This window comes from Triticum aestivum, chromosome 5D (genome assembly GCF_018294505.1).
Source record: "Triticum aestivum cultivar Chinese Spring chromosome 5D, IWGSC CS RefSeq v2.1, whole genome shotgun sequence".
Classification (NCBI taxonomy): domain Eukaryota; kingdom Viridiplantae; phylum Streptophyta; class Magnoliopsida; order Poales; family Poaceae; genus Triticum; species Triticum aestivum.
Window position 1 is genome coordinate 448208149 of NC_057808.1, and position 18495 is coordinate 448226643.

An 18495-nucleotide genomic window follows, 5' to 3' on the forward strand; every position below is an offset into this window, starting at 1 on the left:
CTTGTTTCTGTTTTCTTTTACTTATGTAATATTTTATAGTTTTACAAAAAGTGAAACCCATACCTAAAATAGAGTTGCAATTATAACTACTGCCACAAAAGGTTTTAACCCTGAACAAAATAGTATAGTATTTTATAAAATCCGAAATGCATTTATTTAATTGTTTTACCTACTATTTTAAGTGCATTTAAACCTTTTATAAAAATGTGGTTTCTCCATAATAATTACCTACGCATTATTTGACACAACCTAAACAATTTAGTTTTAATATTTGAAAACTTTTGTTGTTTGCCTTTATTTTAAATTTGAATTTTGAATCGGTTTTGAACTAACGCGAGATTTAACAACAGTAACCGAGGTGACGTGGCATCATTAGTAGAGGATTACTGTAGCTTAATTATCCGGGCGTCACATCCACACTCCCCCACCGCCCGCACCACCCGCCCCAACACCACCCCCACTGCCCGCGCCACCCCCATCCCCTCCCCCAACACCGGCGCCGCCCCGCCCCAACACCACCGCCACCCCCATCCCCTCCCCCACCGCCACCGCACCGCCCCCACTGCCCACGCCGCCCCCATCCCCTCCCCCACTGCCACCGCACCGCCCCCACTGCCCGCGCCGCCCCAAAACCGCCGGCGGGCCGGCCCGTCCCCGTCCCCGGCGGCCCCATCCCCGACTGCGCCGGTGGCCAACGCCACTGCCCCGCCCGTCGCCACCCTTCTCCGCCCCGACCTCGTCGCCGCCCCACCTCTGCCTCGCCGGTGAGGCCCCTGCTGCTTGCTCTTCTGCTTTGCTGCCGCTACTTGCTGCTGCCGCTGCCGCTTGCTGCTTGTTGCCGCCGCCGCTGGTTGCTGCTGCCGCTGCTTGCTACTTGCTGCTGCTATCATAGGTTAGTTAGTTTAGGGTTTAGATGGATAGATTAGTTAGATATATAAATAGTTAGATAGATGGATTATAAGATATAAAAATGTTGTTGATAGGTTAGTTGAGAAATAAAAATGTTGTTGATATATAGATGGATAGATGAGTGGATACTACATCATGGTATACTATATATATGGATAGATATAAAGATGCTGTTGATAGGTTAGTTGCTCCTTTTTTTGTTGTTTTATGTTAAAATGCTATATATGTGGTTCGATGAGATGCTATATATTGCATATCTTGCAAAAAAATTGGTTCGATGAGATGAATCAATGATGATGACGAATAGATGATAATGATGATGATGAGTGTGTGATGACGATGATGAATATATTGTTAATGTTGTTAGTTTTTTTGCCTACATGATGCAAAAATAAATGAATGCGTGTTTAAATGTTTTAAATATGCTCTATGAGTTGTGATGTTCTAAGTTTTTGTCGCGATGGAATTTGCAGGCTTTGTGGTGTTGCATTTCATCGGAGTGACCGTCGTCCGACGCGTTGGTCCCTGAGCATCCCTCTGTTGTTCGACTCCTTCCCCTATAGCCGAGGGTGAGCTACAAGTCCATCTCCTCCATTTTTTCATGTCAGTAGATTTCATTCTCAAGTCAAAGTCGCGTAACCTAGGCGTCTCCCATCTGAAAGGGTTGCATCGATAAATATGCATTCAATTGCATATTTATCACCGCAGCTCTTTCGGATTGTCCAGCATTTTCCACGGACAGTCCGAGGATGTGTAGATTGGTTATGTTCTCCATGTTCTACCCTGTTCCGAGACAGGATTTTGGCGGTGCCTCCCCATTGTTCTTCGGAGCACATTCTCTCGGCTATTTGCCGAGACGTGTATCTGGAGAACAGCAGGGAGGTGCTGCCGAAATGTTGTCTCGAAACGGGGTAGAATGGAGAATGTACTCAATCTACACATCCTCGGGTGGGATTAGGACCCATCTTACCTATTAGAGATGTAGGTGGATTCAACGCGGTAGAAAATGAAAATTTGATGTGACTAATTTAAGTGAATCCTTAATTATGTTGTGTGGCTTGCAATAAAGCAGTGGATGGTAGATAATCAGTGGATGTACAATGGTTTTATCCGTCGAAATCGAGTAACATCAGAGTGGATCGCGAAAACCGATGTGTATTTGAAGGAGATATTCCGTATTCCAATGAGAATTATCCCACCATGCCCCTGTGCGAGATGTGCCAAACGTCACCGTAGAAATCGGAAGGACATGACTGACCACCTTTGCACGCATGGATATATGCCAAACTTTGACATGCCGCCGATAAACTTAGCCGAGCAGGACCGTGGTAGAGAGGAGGTGATGCGACAACACATCGATGGTTATGAGGACGACGGGGTCAGGGACATGCTAGATGATGTCATTGTTGCAGAAACGGCAAATGCAACACCTTCAGAGAATGAACCGGAGGAGCCGGAGGGCACCGCAGAGGCCTTCTTGGAGGTCTTGGCCTCGTCGAAGAAACCTCTTTTATGCGGGTGCGAAAATATCTCGGCTGGATGCCATCTCGCAACCGATTGCAGTCAAGGCTGAGTACGGCTGTAGCCAGAAATTCTTCGAAGCATTCCTAAGAGTATGGGCTAACCACCTCCATGAGGGTCATGAACTGCCGAAAAGCATGCATGCTACAAAGAAAATCATGAAGGCACTCTCTATGGATTATGAGAAAATAGATGTTTGTCCGAAGAATTGCCTGTTGTTTAGGCACGAGTATGCGGATGACAAGTACTGTAGGGAGTGCGGTTCGTCTCGGTACCTTGAGATGGTCGGTGAGGATGGTGAGAAAAAGCAGCTAGCCATCCCCGCTAAGGTTCTTCGGTGTCTCCATTTCATAGAAAGATTGGAGCGCCTTTTCATCACAGAGGAGTCTGCCAAAATGATGAAGTTGCACAAGGAAGGTATAAGGTACAATCCAAATAAAAGTGTACATCCATCGGAAGGTGAAGCATGGAAGTTGTTCGATGAAGAATACCCCGAGGAAGCAGCCGAGGCTCACAATGTCAGAATAGCCATATCAGGTGATGGGTTCAATCTAGTATGCCGTCCAATCCATACAGCTGCTGGTCCGTGTTTGTAATTCCGCTCAATCTCCCTCCCGGTGCCCTAATGCAACGCAAGACCATGTTCTTGTCGCTCATCATTCCGGGGCCTGAATACTCGGGGAAGCAATTGGGTGTGTTTATGCAGCCGCTGGTGAATGATTTGCACCATTCTTGGTACTTTTTGAGGTTGACATACGACCGGGATCTACAAAGAAATTTCTTGATGAAAGTTTGGTTGCACTATTGCATGCATGACTTTCCCGGCTATGCTCTGTTCTGCGGATGGTGTACAAGTGGGAAGATGCCATGCCCAATGTGCATGTAGGCTCTGCGAATGATTTGGCTGAGTAAGGGTGGCAAGTATGTAGCCTTTGACCTGCATCGACAGTTCCTCCCTCCAGACCATCCAGAGAGGGAAGACAAGAAGAACTTCACGAAAGGCCGGGTGGTTCATGAAGTAACCGAGATTCCAACATTTTCGGGGGTAGATGTTCTTGCTCAGCTAAAAGTTCTCAAGCCTAAAGTTAAAGGCAAAGCCAAAGCCAAAGCCAAAGGCTTCAAGGGATATGGTGAGACGCACAACTGGACTCACATTACCCCCTTCTCGTAGCTTCCCTATTTCAAGGACCTCAAACTTCCTTACAACATTGATGTGATGCACACCAAAAATAATGTCGCAGAGTCCCTTTTTCGCACGATCCTCAACATTCCTGATAAGATGAAGGATAACGTTAAAGCTAGAGCCGATCAACAAAGAATTTGTGATAGACCACGTCTAAACATGAAGCCTCCCACAGGCGGTCGAAAAACTGGTTCAAGCCAGATGTCGACTTTGTCCTTAAAACATCAGAAAAAAAGGAAGCACTTATCTGGCTGAAACACATTTTGAAGTTCACCGATGGTTATGCATCGAATATAAGTAAGGGAGTCAATCTTTCAATGGGCAAAGTGCCGGCCTGAAGAGTCATGACTACCATGTATGGATTGAGCGGATAATGCCAATGATGGTTTGAGGCTATGTCCCCGAGTATGTCTTGCGACTGCTTGATGAGCTAAGCCATTTCTTCCGCATGCTCTGTGCTAAAGAAGTAAGTAAAGACATGATTGAACAATTGCATAAGAAGGCACTGGAGTTGATAGTCAAGCTAGAGAAGATCTTTCCTCCAGGCTTCTTTACTCCGATGACACATCTCATTCTGCACCTCGCGAATGAGATATTGTTGGGGGGGGGGGCGGGTTGTGCAGAATCGTTGGCAGTACAGCCCTGCGTGACAGAACAAGCATCTCCGACAGAAATGTGGAAACAAAGCTAAGATTGAAGCTTCCATAGCTGAGGCAGTTATCCTAGAGGAGGTGTCAGACCTCAGGACATCATACTATCCAGACCATGTTCCCCATCTGCATAACAAGGTGCCTCGATACAATATAGAAGAGCCCAAGTGTCAACCCAGGTTCCATCTATTCAACATGCAAGGTGGCAGGGCTGGTGTCTCGAAATCTTATAACATGCCACGACAAGAGTGGGAGGACCTCATGTTCTATATCTTGCACAACATCAAGGAAGTTGAGGAAGTGTGGATGAGGTAAAACCACTACACCATTCCTTTATGTCTTCCACACCATCATGTTCTATGTTCACTTAGTCCCGGTCTAACACCGCTTTTCTTCTTTTAGTGATTTAGTTCAAGAGGAATGGACGGGAATGAATCCTCCTACTAAGGCGGAGGCACTTACTCTTCTCCGTCATGGAAACCCTGGACGTAAATTTTTGTTGCTTGGTTCATGGAGAAAGTAATTTTCTACATTCCCCTATTAAATACCTAGTTCAACATCTATTAGTTAACCGAACTAATGCACCCAGCAATTTCAATTATACTTGTAGGGAAAAGATCTGAACATATCTATGGATGATGAATTGAGATGGGTTTCCATGGGTTTTGACCCTGCCGTCATGACATGTAAAAAGTATGTTGTGAATGGGTATCGCTTCCATACAGAGGAGAACCAGAACAACCGGCCTGATCCCAAAACTATAAATACTGGAGTGTACACCCCCAGTCAAAATTCAGTATCCTACTACGGAAGGGTACAAAATATATCAGAGATTACATTCTGCAATGGGTGTGAAACCCTAAGTCTGCCTGTGCTCAAATGCCGATGGTTCGATCCGCGCGAGGGGGTAAAATATACGCCTTCCATTGGTTTGGTCGAAGTTAAACCATCAACCGTCTATGCAGGAGCCGATCTCTTCATTGCGGCTACCCAAGCTACACAAGTTTATTATCTGCCTTACCCATGCCAGAAAGAGTACCTAAAGGGTTGGGAAGTTGTGTTCAAGGTGTCGCCACATGGTAAGCTACCGGACCCGAATGAAGACGATTACTACAACATTAACCCCATGACATACAAGGGAGTGTTCTATCAAGAGCAACCCGATGATGATGTGGTTAGAAACGATGACGCTAGACCATTGTGTGATGATGATGTGGATCCAAACGACAATGATGCATGGAATGATGGTGAGACCATTGTCAATGAAAATGACATACTTATGCTAGAAAAGTTAAACGAAGACGCTGACGACGAGGAAGAGCCTCCACCTCCATCAGACAACGAAGATGATATGATTGATAGTGATGATGAGACTGACCGAGAAAGAGGTTACAACAGTGATGATTCGTATGGGTTCTAGCAAATGTACGTTTCAAGTCCCTTTTCTATAGTTTAGGAATATGCCTTTTATGCTTTTTTATTAATGTGTTCATTATTCCTTATTATTATGCCTTTTCCTTCATTTTATTAATGTACTAATTGTTTATTCTCTTTTTTAATGCAGGTTCATGGAACATGGGCAAGGGGAAGGCCGACGGCGTGGGTTTCCTACGCAAGGTCGTCGGCCTGCCTAGTCGGAGTGGTCGAGCACGTAATCCTCCCCCGACTACTTGACGATGAATCCTCATAGGGAGGTCGAGGGAGAGGTGCCCCTAGAGGAGGATGGGGCGGGGGGAGAGCCCCTAGAGGGCGAGGGGGTGGGGGGAGAGCCACTACAGGGGGTCGTGGCCAGAAAGAGCGCACCCTCACCGACTTAGGGGTGTTGTCTTCGAGGCCCTCCTCTAGTGAGGTACCCTCTGACGGGGAGGAGGAGGAGGAGGTTTGGGATGGGGCCGAGGAGGAGGTGGAGGAGGAGGTTGGGGAGGGGGACGAGGAGAAGGAGGAGGCAGACGAGGAGGAGGAGGCAGGCGAGGAGGAGGGTGGTGGCGGGGATGATGGTGGTGGCGGGGATAATGGTGGTGGCTGGGAGGGGGTTGGCAACAAGGGGTGGCTGCGTGGTAACGCAAAGCTACCAAAGCAAATTCCTGCTACCGAGGAGCAGAAGTGGCTCATTGAGCCCACGGGGAAAGAGTAAGTGCCACTTTATAATAATTTCATTCTTTTGCTTGTCACATGCTTGTTCCGGTAGTTATTTATTTTGCTTGTCACATGATAATATTTCATTCTTTTGCAGCAACTGGATATATCCTAAAGGGGCCCGTATTCCCAACGGCCTCATCACCGTCTTGCTGAAGCTACACTGGCCGGGGCTGTACTGTCCGGATCCAGTCAGGCACCCGGACCGTCGGGTTTTGGCCACGAGCTGGGACCACTGGGAAGTGGCCCTCCACGCGGACCACGAGACCCATGCCAAGGCCGTGATCACTACTTTCTGGGTGAGTTCTCTTCAGAAGCACAAGTCCATTCTGGTTTCATGAATGATTTAACTCATGGCTTCTTCCATTCTTGTTTCATGCATGATTGTAGAAATTCTATCGAGTTCTTCCAGAGCACAAGGCCAGAGCCGACCAGATCGTGCTACGCCAAGCCAAGAAGAAGGCCCGCCAGCTCCAGTATGAGGAGCGCTGGGTGGCCATCTCGACATACTATCACGACGCTCTTGGTGTGAAGATGACCAAGGAAGAAGCGCGGAGGATGGGCATTACCTTGGAGATGCACGAGTACTTGGCGGTAAGTATAAAAGATTTTTCATTCCGATGTTTGTGGTACATTTCACCGTTTCGTGTTGACATGCCATTATGCTTTCATTATGTAGGTGTGTCCAAATTGGTGTTTATGGAAAAGACGAGTCCTGGGCGGCATTGGTGGATCTTTGGTGTGATAAGGATGGAGCCCGGGCGGCTACGAGCATCAAAAACAAGGCTAACCGAGGGAAGGAGGGAATACATGCTCAGGGAAACCGAAACCACTTTCTCCACAAGACACTAAATGTATGACTAACCTCATTAAACATTCTTCTTCTTCTATTTACCGTCACTTTCTTATGTATGACTAACTTCTGTTTGGTGGTGCAGGAGGAGAAACTGAAGCGGCCGCTCTCACACATGGAGGCGTGGGAGATCACCCATACGCGGAAGGAGCCCAAGCCTGGCGAGTCCAAGTACTACGGCAAGACCGCGCAGAAGAAGAAGGCCTACTCCGATGTGTATCTGAGGTTATATCCTGGCACACCTGGCCCCATTGCGGCGGATCTGGACGAGAGGGTGGTGGTGGGCATGGGGCCCAAGGAGCATGGTCGGGAGGCGGTTCTGGATGCTATGATCACTCCTTCTATCTCCTACACACAGCTCCGAGCTACCGACCCGAGCCAGCGCACGAGCACGCCCATGACCAGTGCGCAGTCACAGTCCCTCTTTCAAGAGCGGCAATCTGTAAGTATTTTCCCTCTTATCTTCATTGCTCACTTTATTTTCCGCATTGAGTAGTTTTATGAGTTCCATCATGTCATACCGTAGGCCTACATGGAGTACACACGCCAGGAGACCATGGCGTGGCACGAGAGCCTTTTTGCATTCCATGAGCAGAACAATCGCAGGATGCAGCACGCTCTTGAGGAAATGGCGGACGGCGGGGTTCCTCAATTGCAACCAGCACCATCTCCTCCACCACAACAAAGGCTGCTTACCTTTGAGGAGTTTCTGGCACAAAACTCTGGCCCCTCGCCGGTTAGTTCATCCCCAACCTATTCACCCAAAGCATATCGTTTATTCAACACAGTCATATATCCCCTTAACATGTCTTTTCAACATCCAGGGAACCGGTGGATCTACCATTGGTGGTGGTCTTGGCACCACTCCCGAGTCACGGAGCCCGATCACTCCGATCCACGGAGGCGGTGGCCATGGCGGTCTTGGCGGTAGCGCTGCCGCTAGCAGTGACGACCTCCGCGGTGCTCGACGTCCTGGCGCTTAAGCCTTTGGGTGACTTGTGGCGGTCTTGGTGGTGATGATACTTATATGCTTGTGATGATACTTATTGTTGTTTGTGAGATGCTTATATGCTTGCTGGTGATGATACTTATATGCTTATGCTTTGCAATGCTTCTTATGTTGTGTGATGATGCATATATTGTTGTGTGATGCTTCTCCTTATCAGTTTGTCCATTTGCATCTTTCATATGTGCTGTATACATTGAAATGAAATGAATTGAATTGAGCTAAAAAGAAACAGAAAAAAAAAACAGACACAAACTATGCCGCCGGCATAGGGCTGGCGTGAGCTCCAATAGCCGCCACATGGCACGGCATAGTTTTAAACTACGCCGACGGCCGAGCCGTCGGCATAGGTGCCACGTGGCGGCTACTGGGAACTCCTGGGGCAGGGCTATGCCGACGGCTTAGCCGTCGGCATAGCCCTACTCCAGGCCCAACCAAGAGGCGCCATGTGGCAAGGCTATGTCGACGGCATAGCCTTGCCACGTGGCCCCTCCTGGTTGGGCAGCACTTGACGGCGCCGCCGACAGCCACCGTTAGGCTAGGAACTATGCCGACGGCCCGGGCCGTCGGCATAGATGTACGGACACCGTCGGGATAGCATCTATGCCGACGGCCTCCGGGGGTACGCCGACGCATATGTTGCTGACGGCCTATGCCGACGGGGGCCATCGGCATAGGGTTCGATTCTGGTAGTGAGCCACTCAATTATGGAGATTCACAAAGAAAGCATCACATCAATTTTCTCCACTTTGGGTAATAATAATACATCAACAGCGTTAACAAGTGTTCAAATCCATTCTTAAACACGTAGCAAGAACAAAATGATATTACAGGTTTTTTTCTTTTTTGTTCAGATCTCATTCAGACGTACATACACTGTTACAAGAAACACGAAAACATCACACTGGAATATCAAGACAACTATGATTACAAGGAGGACAATACGCATCAGAACGAACAATCAAGATACACGTATATAATAAGCCTTCCACTGGTGGCAAGTAAGAAGCAACTATGCTCGAGAAGCAGGGTAGGTAATTAAGAGCCAACATTTGTCAAACAATGCCTTCCCCAGTGTCAGGAGTAAATGCATAGCTACTCAATGAAAAAAATAGCGCGCTATAGCAAAATAGCGGCGACCTCAACCGTTTCCTCCATCACTTGAAAACTCCGTCCTCTGCATCCTCTCGGGCAAGGTCTCCATCCCCATGTGGGACAGCAGGAGCCAGACATAGGTGAGCAACTCACCGCCGGTACCCAAACTCTTGGCGTGCAGGTACCCTCGACATCTACTGGCCGAGAAGCACAGCATCTCCACCCACACACCTTCAATCACCTCCCACATCTTATTCTCATCACCTAAAGCCGACAATGCTTCTGAAATCTTCCAGGCATCGTTGATAAAGCCTTCTTCAGCTGGATTTTCCTCTACATCAGATGGCACTTCTCTGGTCTTCATTTTGGTGATTATTATCTCCACGAGCCCTCTTTTGATCTCCTTGTGCGATGGCTTCTTGCCCTTGAGGAACTGGATCAATGACTTATTGCCCCTGAGGATGTCCTGGAGTGATGGCTTGTCGCCCTTGAGGATGGCCTCGACTGATGGCTTGTCATTCATAAGGATATTCTCCAGTTCAGCATTGGCAGACATGAACAAATTTCGTCTGGTGCCAGGCAATAGCATCTCAGGGTTGATGAAGAGTAGGTGCATCATGTAGCTGGACATTTCTCTGCACCGGACAGCTCTTTCGTGATAAGGAGATATTCCACACCGGGCTGCACAGCCATGACCTTGACCAGGGGCAATACCTTCATTGCATTGAATAGGGGCACATTGGTGATCAACTGATGTGTAGAAGCAGAAATCTGTAGCGATGTGCCAGAGAATGACAGTCTTATCAAATGGTCCCCTTAAGCTCCAAATCAGGTCTTGCTCGCACTTGCCCTGAAGAGTCCACTGACCTCTATTGTCGTTGAACTTCCAATAGCTGTCAACATCACTTATTTCATCTTCCCACCCTTTCTTCGCATACTCAAGAACTAACTTTGTAATGGCAACAGATGAGTAACAGGGCTTCATGCACCAACGATGGTCAAGTAAGTCCTTGCACTGGAGCAAACTCAGGATACACATCTTCATGCTGTGCCTTCTCTTACGGGCAAAGAATCCTATAAGGCTGTATTGGGAAACTCTGAATTGTGATCTCCTTTTCTTTGTTAGCACTGGGAATAATCTTACTACAGCAGGAATATCTCCAAATTTTGATAAAAAAGAATCGGTAAGACTCATTTTAGTACCCATTGAATAGGTCTCCAGTACAGCAGTACAACAAAACAAGGCATATGTAACCTTGACATCGTAATCATTATAAGCTTCTCTATGGCAATTGTGGAAGAGCCCGATGGCTGCCCATGGCAGGTACAAACATGTATACCGTAACAATAAACCCCAATATAGTTGCCAAGGGTGTCTCATATGACCACTAGAGGGGGTGCTCAGAGTTTCTTTTGTGTAAAAAAGGTTGAACATGTTAGAAAGCCCTCCTTGCAGCAAGTCATACGCTTCCTCTCCGTCAAGTGGCATGAATAAACTTAGGACATCGAACCGATCACCATATGAGGATGCAAGGTCTACAAATAGATGGGAGGGGTGGGTAATATTTCCTTGTTTGTCAGGGTCCGGATTTTCACGGAAATATTTTCCAACTACTTGCACATAGTTTTCAAGTATGTTGATATCACCGGAGATACGCCCGTCGTCAAGAGTGAACTGCATTCATGAAAGAAACAACGTTCATTTAGACCATCTACTCGAGGCTTTATCCGTGATGTCTTACTGAAGTTTACAAGTAGAAGGTAAGCACTATGGTTACATGAATCCTAGTTGATTCAGAGGACAAGAGTAAAGCTTCCATTATCTAAAAACATGTCAAAACGGAAACAGATTTGCTTATTGCAAGCTCTATGCCTAACTGGGGTATACCTAGCCCGATTACTTTTTGCGGTGAACACTTGCAATATATGCGATAGATCAGTATAGTTGCAAGAGTTGAGTTAGTATCGCATACCTGGTATGTTTCTGTCGGAGGAGGCTCAGAAGAGCTGACTAGGCTATTGATGCTAGCATTCTTTAAAACCACTGGCTTCTCTAAGCATTTTAGAACCCCCGGGATGAAGAACATGATTGCTGCCTGTAACAACCTCTTGTCACCGCCTGGCCATGATTTGCAGAAGACATAGATGGCTACTGTGATCTGGGACACAGCGACGAGGACGTGCCGCGTCCATAGCTCGTTGTCTTCGATGTTATAGGCGCTTATGATGTCCTGCCCACCGAGGTGGACTAGGAGAACCGGTGCCCACACCACCTCGAGGATGCTATTGCCTTGGCCAGAGGTACAATCTTGCCTCCTCTGACGGCTGAAGAGGTTGGCAAGGGCATATACCGCTAGAGCATCGCTGCCCTGGTATGCAAGCCATATTATGGATCTGAACCAGGAAGGAATAGCGAACTTACGCATGGCGGCAGAGGGGAAGAGCAGCCACTGAACCAAGAGGCTAGCCAAGACAAGGATGCGCAGCTGCCACTCCTCCCACCATTCCACAGCACCTGAGATACCCATCTCTGCTCTCTCCCGCTCAGCTCACAAGCAGCAAGCGAGGAGTCGATTCATTTCGCACGTTAATCCGATCCAGTGTATGTGTATGCACATGGTTAGGAGTAACCACTCCAGCACTGTCACGCTGTCTACTGAATTTCTTATGTTAATCGAGCGGCTGGTTTGATCATATGTTTTGCTCTGCTTGGCCAATTAGTTAGTTGGCCTTGTCTTAACTTCTGTTTGCTTGCATGGTGGCCTAGTTATTAATCGTTCGAATTACTCCTTAAAGCATGCATGATTCCCACCTAGAGCATCTGCAGCGATATTATAACCAGGTCGCGGTTGGTTCAAAGCAAACTTTTTCTTGGCTAGATGGAATCAGTTCAATACACTGCAGAGACCGTCCATTCGAGCTCAAAAGGATGCATATTTTCAATTCGATTTCAGAAAGGTGAAACAGTATGGATAATTCATCCTGGAGCCCGGGCTCATCTGCACCTGATAAGCAAAAAATTCAAAAAAAATACTAGAAAAATTCAAAAAAATCCAAAAAAAATTTCGGGTGGTAGATAAGTTGATGCGTGAGGTCCGCTCCAAAATTCAACCCATTTGGACATCTGAGTAGGCCTCGGCAAAAAAGACAAATCAGGTCAAAACAGTTTGTGAACAGTAAACTTTTTCACAGACCCCGATTTTGTCTTTTTTGCACAGACTTGCTCAAATGTCCAAACGAGTTGCATTTTGCAGCGAACCTCACGCACCTAAATATCTACCACCCGAATTTTTTTTGAATTTTTTGAATTTTTCTAGTATTTTTTTTTGATTTTTTCCGTGAGCGCGGGTGCAGATGAGCCCGGGTGCAGATTCGCCGCACTCAAACAGTATTTATTACTTTGTTAATAGCATAGCAGGTGCATGAACTGGAATTGACAAACCTGGTAGGTAGGAAGATTCCCTAAACTGCTGTCCCTCTCTCCGTCCGCTACCGACGCCTTCTCCTCTTCTGCCGCCGCCGCCCTGCCTCGTCCAGTCCCGTCCGTCCCCGCTTCTCCTTGGAGATGTGGAGAGATATTTGGATCTCGCCGTGAACTGGAGCAAGAGAGAGAGAGAGAGAGAGATACTTGCCTCCTCTGTCGCTCATCCCCATCCGCTTGCTGGTTGCGGGTGGGGCGTCGCCGGAGCCGCCAGCCTCCCAGTGCAGAGTGATGGGGGGGGCGGGGGTCGGCGGTCCGCGAGAGAAAAGGATAATAAAACCTTTTATTTTTATTTTTATTTCTACTTTTGTGGGTTAAAGCCTTTTATTATTATTTGTTTATAACCTTTGGCATTTTAGTGGTAAAAAATTCACAAAATTTCTGGCTGTAGGTACTCCATTCAAGAAATGAGATCATACATCTAGCCCTCTCACTTTGTCAGAAATTTGGTATTTTGATTTTATTATAAGACAAAGCTTTAGATAATAAATGGTCGACTAAGAAAAGCATGTCATTTATACGATGCAAGATCACACGCGTAAGTAGGTCCAAACTAAAACATCAATTTTACACAAATAATATATTTATAAAAAAAGTGGTGCTTAAATTGACTTGACAAATTAAAATACTTGAGTATGTATATTCTCATTTAAAAAGAGGGTCTGCTACGCGTCGGCCGGCTGATCTTTTTAAAAGATTCGCCGCCTCCGCGGACGTCAGATCAAGTGTCATCCAGGCATCCACCACTGATCTGCAGTCCGCGTGGGTGGAAGGCTCGACGCACGCGGATCAAACATGGCTAGATCTTGGGTGAGTGGGATATATAGATGCAGGTATATTACACACATAGTTGTTTTATAATTATTGTAGCTCTATGTTTGTCCTAAGTAACACTAATTTGAGTTTAATCATGTTTATAGAAAAATAGGGCAAGATCTACAAAATTAATTATACATAGTTTTCATATTTTCCAAAGATTTTAATACAACTATGGTGTTTCAATTATTGATATAATTTTTACAAACTTGGTAAAACTTGAAGAAGCTTAACTTAGAATAAATTTAGAGCTTCAATTATTTATAAATCGAGGGAGTGTGATTGTTTTAACCACGGCAGGAAGCATGCGTATATAGGTGATTGCACTGAAAGGCATGCATCATCGTCTAACACTAAATGAATTGTACGGCAGCATGGAGCGATGGCGTTGCAGGCATGCTCACTGTAGGAATGGAGCACTAAGGAACCATCCATCAGTTATACATGAAGAGCGTGTGAAGATCATATTATGTCATTCAGGGCAACCATGGCAGTTTCATTAAGCTGCGCAGAAGAGCAGGTGCAGATAGTGCAACGCGCCAAACATGGCACGCGCAATCAGTAAATAAAAGAGTGGAACTGCAGATGTGTAAGGCAGACACAGGATTATGCCCATGTATAAGCAGATAGTAATTTCTCAGATTATTCAGCTGGTATTTCTTCAGTTTGTTGACAGGTAGACGCGCCAGCCAGCATCAGCTTCTTCTTCATGATGCTCCAGCATCTGACGCCTTGTTGGCCAAGGTCCTCCATATCCCCATGTCTTTGGTTACCTGTGGTACATCACAGTTATAAGATTTCCCTGCATATGCAAGGAAGCTGCAACCTTACCTTTGCATCATCAACGCTCTGCTTTACGGATGGCGCGACGCAGCAGCGGCACTGGATGATTCGAGGGAGGAAAACTGCATTGCATTATGAGGTTCTACCACCATGTGTCTGATATATACAAATCACGCAGTTATAATTTTTTCTGAACGCGAAGAAGGAAATCTCCAGCCTTGGCATGGTTGAACGCTCTGTTCTTGTGATGGAGCAACGTTGCAACAAATCTTGTAGATATAAAAATAATAGAAGAAAAAATCACGGCGTTTGGATAGCAGTAATAAGCTGACTGGGCAAATCAGAATCAAACACAGCAGATTGCTAACACAGACACGGGTTATTTCCAACTCTAATGTAAATAAAGAGGCAATAATTTCTCAGGTAACTCTGCCGGTATTTCGTCAGCAGCAGTAACGTCTTTCCATCCCCTCCCAAGCATGTATCTATCTGGTATATCACACATTGGAGGTTGAGGGAGAAAAACAGCACTTCAGTTTCTGACAATTGGGTAGCAATACATTCATTACATCAACCGGGTAAACCATCGGTTCAAATGACTCCAATCACACCAAATCCACTCTTACAAACAAACATGCTATAGAATTCAACACGGGGCATGCATCCGTGGAGTAACCTGGCACCCATACGACAGACATGATCATTGTAGAGATAAAAGGTAATTAATCTGGCAATTCAAATAACACAACACACAAACAGTCTGCCAGGCATCAAACTGGACTAGTGCTTTTCTAAGATAATTATTCAGCTGGTACTATTTCTTGAGGCCGAGACGTAGATGCACCACCACCATCAGCAGCAGCTTCATGAGGACTTGAGTGCCTGAAGGGTGGTGGATCTTCGCCCCCAGATGTCTGGTATAGCACATATTCATAGTTATAATGTCTCCAAAAAAATGGCACAACGACAAATGGAACATCGCAATGAAAGGATGACACAAAAGGCTTCCATGGGTAAGCAAATAAGCAACTAAGATTGAAATGCAGAGTACAAATGGTTTTTCAAACAATGGCTTCCCCGGTGGGATCGCTGACCTGGGAAGTCGATGAAGAGGCACCGGCATTTCCTTCTTCACTTGAAAACTCCGCCCTCTGCAGCCTCTCCGGCAAGGTCTCCATCCCCATGTGCGACAGCAGGAGCCAGATATATGTGAGTAGCTCCCCACCAGTGCCCAGACTCTTGGCATGTAGGTACCCTCGGCACCTACTGGCCGAGAAGCAGAGCATCTCCACCCACACGCCTTCAATCACCTCCCACATCTTCTTCTCATCACCAAAATCCAACAATGCTTCAGCAAGCTTCCATGCATCGATGATAAAACCTTGTGTAGTTGCATATGTTTCCACGCCCGGTGACAACTCTCTGCATTCTGTGGGCTGCACCTTGGCGAGTATCTCTGCATCTGATGACAACTCTATGCATTCTGTGGGATGCATCTTGGAGATTGTCTCTGCATTCGGTGACAATTTTGTGCATGCGACAACTTCTCTGCGTTCTGTGGACTGCACCTTGGAGATTACTGTTTGCACAAGTCCTCTATTGATCTCCTCACGCCATTTCATTTTGGCGTCGGACCAGATCTTCAAAATATTTCGGTAATTTGAATCTTTTCTCCCCAAGATCTCTATGAGAGAAGGCCCGTCCTTGAGGATCTTTTTGAGCGATGGATTGTCATCCTTGAGGATCTCCTCCAGATCCACATTAGCAGTTGTGAACAGATTCCGCCTACTGCCAGGCAATAACATCTCAGGATTGATAAAGAGTAGGTACATCATGTAGTTGGAGATTTCTCTGCACTGGACGGCTCTTTTGTGATGAGGAGATCTTTCACACCAAACAGCACACCCATGACCCTCACCAGAAGCATCTTGAATACACTGAGCAGTGGCGCATTGGTGATCTGTTGATGCGCCAATGTGGTAAAAGCAGAAATCTGTGGCGATGTGCCAGAGAAGAACACTCTCATCGAATGGTCTCCTTAAGCTGCAGCCCAGGTCTTGGTCACACTTGTTGACCTGAAGAGTCCCCCAGCCCCTGCGATCATTGAACTTACAGTAACTGTCAGCATCTTTTATTTGATCTTCCCACCCTTTCTTCGCATACTCCAGAACCAACTCTGTAATTGCAACGGTTGAGTTGCAGGGTGCCATGGACCCCCAATACTGGTCAATAAAGTCCTTGCAGTGAAACAATTCCCCGATGAGCATCTTACAGGAGGAGTGCCTTTTGTAACATGCAAAGAACCATACCAGATTATATTGGCCCACAAAGCTATTTAAGAGTGCCTTACTGCTGAACTGTCTTAGTGCCCTAAGAAGGTTAGCGAGCCAGTCCATGATCGGTGGACGCTGGAACCAGATAACAATTACTCTTAAATGCAGCACAACTTTTCTTCTTGCCTGTTTATATTTAGCAACCCCAGAACCAGAACTGGCTTCCCCTTGGTCAGAACCAGCATAGCCTTGGTCTCTCATGGTCATGCAAGAAGAGCAAATCTCCAGCACTGCTGTACAACATAACAAGGCATAGGTAACCTTCACATCGTTAGCATTATAAGCATCTTTGTGACTCTTGTGGAAGAGGCTGATGGCTGCCCATGGCAGAAATGCAGCTGATACACGTACGCAGTCAGAAAGAAAAACCCAGAATATTGAGTTTTCCTTGCGTCTTTTTTCCATTAGGCTGAACATCTTTCTTTTGGTGTAGAGAAGATCGAACGCGCCGGATAGCCTATTTTGCAACAAACCATATGCTTGGTTTCCGTCACGTACCCAGATGAATTCAAGGATAGCAAGCCGATCATGATACGATGATGCAAGGTCCAGAAATAGCTTATAGACCTCAAGGGTCATATCATAGTCATCAACTCGCCTTTGTATTTCTTCCATGCTTTTGTTGTAACGGCTTGTTATTTGGTTTAGGCAGCTTCTCCATGTGCTCGAGGCCAGAGGATGGTGGTCAGGCTGAATATCCACGGTGGTAGCTTCTCCATGTGCTCGAGGCTGATAGTCGGCCTCAACGGCCATGGCAGCGTCTTCTCCTTGTGCTTGAGGAAGATGGTTGCCAGGCTCAAGGTCAACCACATCACCTTCTTGTGCTTGATGACGGGGGTTGGTCTGGACAAAAGCCCTTGCTTTTTTCACGTAGTCTTCAAGCGAATTGATCCCGCCTTCTCCGTCTGTGTTCCTCCTCGGAGCAGGGCCAGAAGAGCTGACTAGGCTGTTAATGCTAGCACTCCTGAGAGCCTGGGGCTTCTCAACGCATTTGAGGATCCCCACGACGAATAAACAGATTGATGCTAGCAACAACCTCATGTCGCCGCCTGGCCATGATTTGCAGAACACGTAGATGGCTACGGTGACCTGAGATACAGAGGTGAAGATGTGTCGCGTCCATAGCTCATTGTCTTCAATGTTGTAGGCAGTTATGAGGTCCTGCCCTCCCAGGTGGATCAGGAGAACCGGTGCCCATACCACCTCCAGAATGCTAGTGCCTTGCCCAGAGCTACAATCTTGCCTCCCCTGGCGGTTGAAGAGGGTGGCAAGGGCGTATATGGCCAGAGCATCGCTGCCCAGGTATGACATCCATATTCCGTATCTGTACAAGGAAGGAATAGGGAGCTTACGCATGCTGGCAGAGAAGAAGAGGAGCCACTGAACAAAGAGGCTGCTGAGAACGAGGACGCGCAGTTGCCACTCCTCCCACCATTGCACAGCACTTGAGAGGCTCATGATGGAGTGGTTTTGCTTCCCCGTCCGCTCGTGGTCGTGAGTATTGTTTATTTGTCTAGGAACAATGATATGACCGGAACCAGCAGGTCCTTCTCTAATGAAGGCTAGGCTCTCGATGGAATGTGGAGGGCATTGCTGCTTTGGATGCTACTGTGCCTTGCGTGCTGGTGGTAGTAATTTAGTATTCCTCACGTGCTCGTGGTTGATGTCCTCTTCTTCTCCTTTTGCCTTTTGCTTTGGCTTTTGCTAAAGACTAAAGCCATCGGTGGCA

At 46.7% G+C, this 18495-nt stretch overlaps 2 protein-coding genes across 2 annotated transcripts; both read right to left on the reverse strand.

The window, feature by feature from the left end:
* Positions 1-9399: 9399 nt before the first annotated feature.
* On the reverse strand, positions 9400-11881 carry LOC123120881 (uncharacterized). The gene is made up of 2 exons (XM_044540858.1): positions 11327-11881; positions 9400-11028 (listed from the first exon to the last, which is right to left on the reverse strand). The coding sequence occupies exons 1-2, from the start codon at positions 11879-11881 to the stop codon at positions 9400-9402; spliced, it is 2184 nt and encodes a 727-aa protein (XP_044396793.1).
* Positions 11882-14814: 2933 nt separating this feature from the next.
* LOC123120882 (uncharacterized) lies at positions 14815-18264 on the reverse strand. The gene is made up of 2 exons (XM_044540859.1): positions 15528-18264; positions 14815-15347 (listed from the first exon to the last, which is right to left on the reverse strand). The coding sequence occupies exons 1-2, from the start codon at positions 18222-18224 to the stop codon at positions 15234-15236; spliced, it is 2811 nt and encodes a 936-aa protein (XP_044396794.1). The 5' UTR covers positions 18225-18264; the 3' UTR covers positions 14815-15233.
* Positions 18265-18495: the final 231 nt, after the last annotated feature.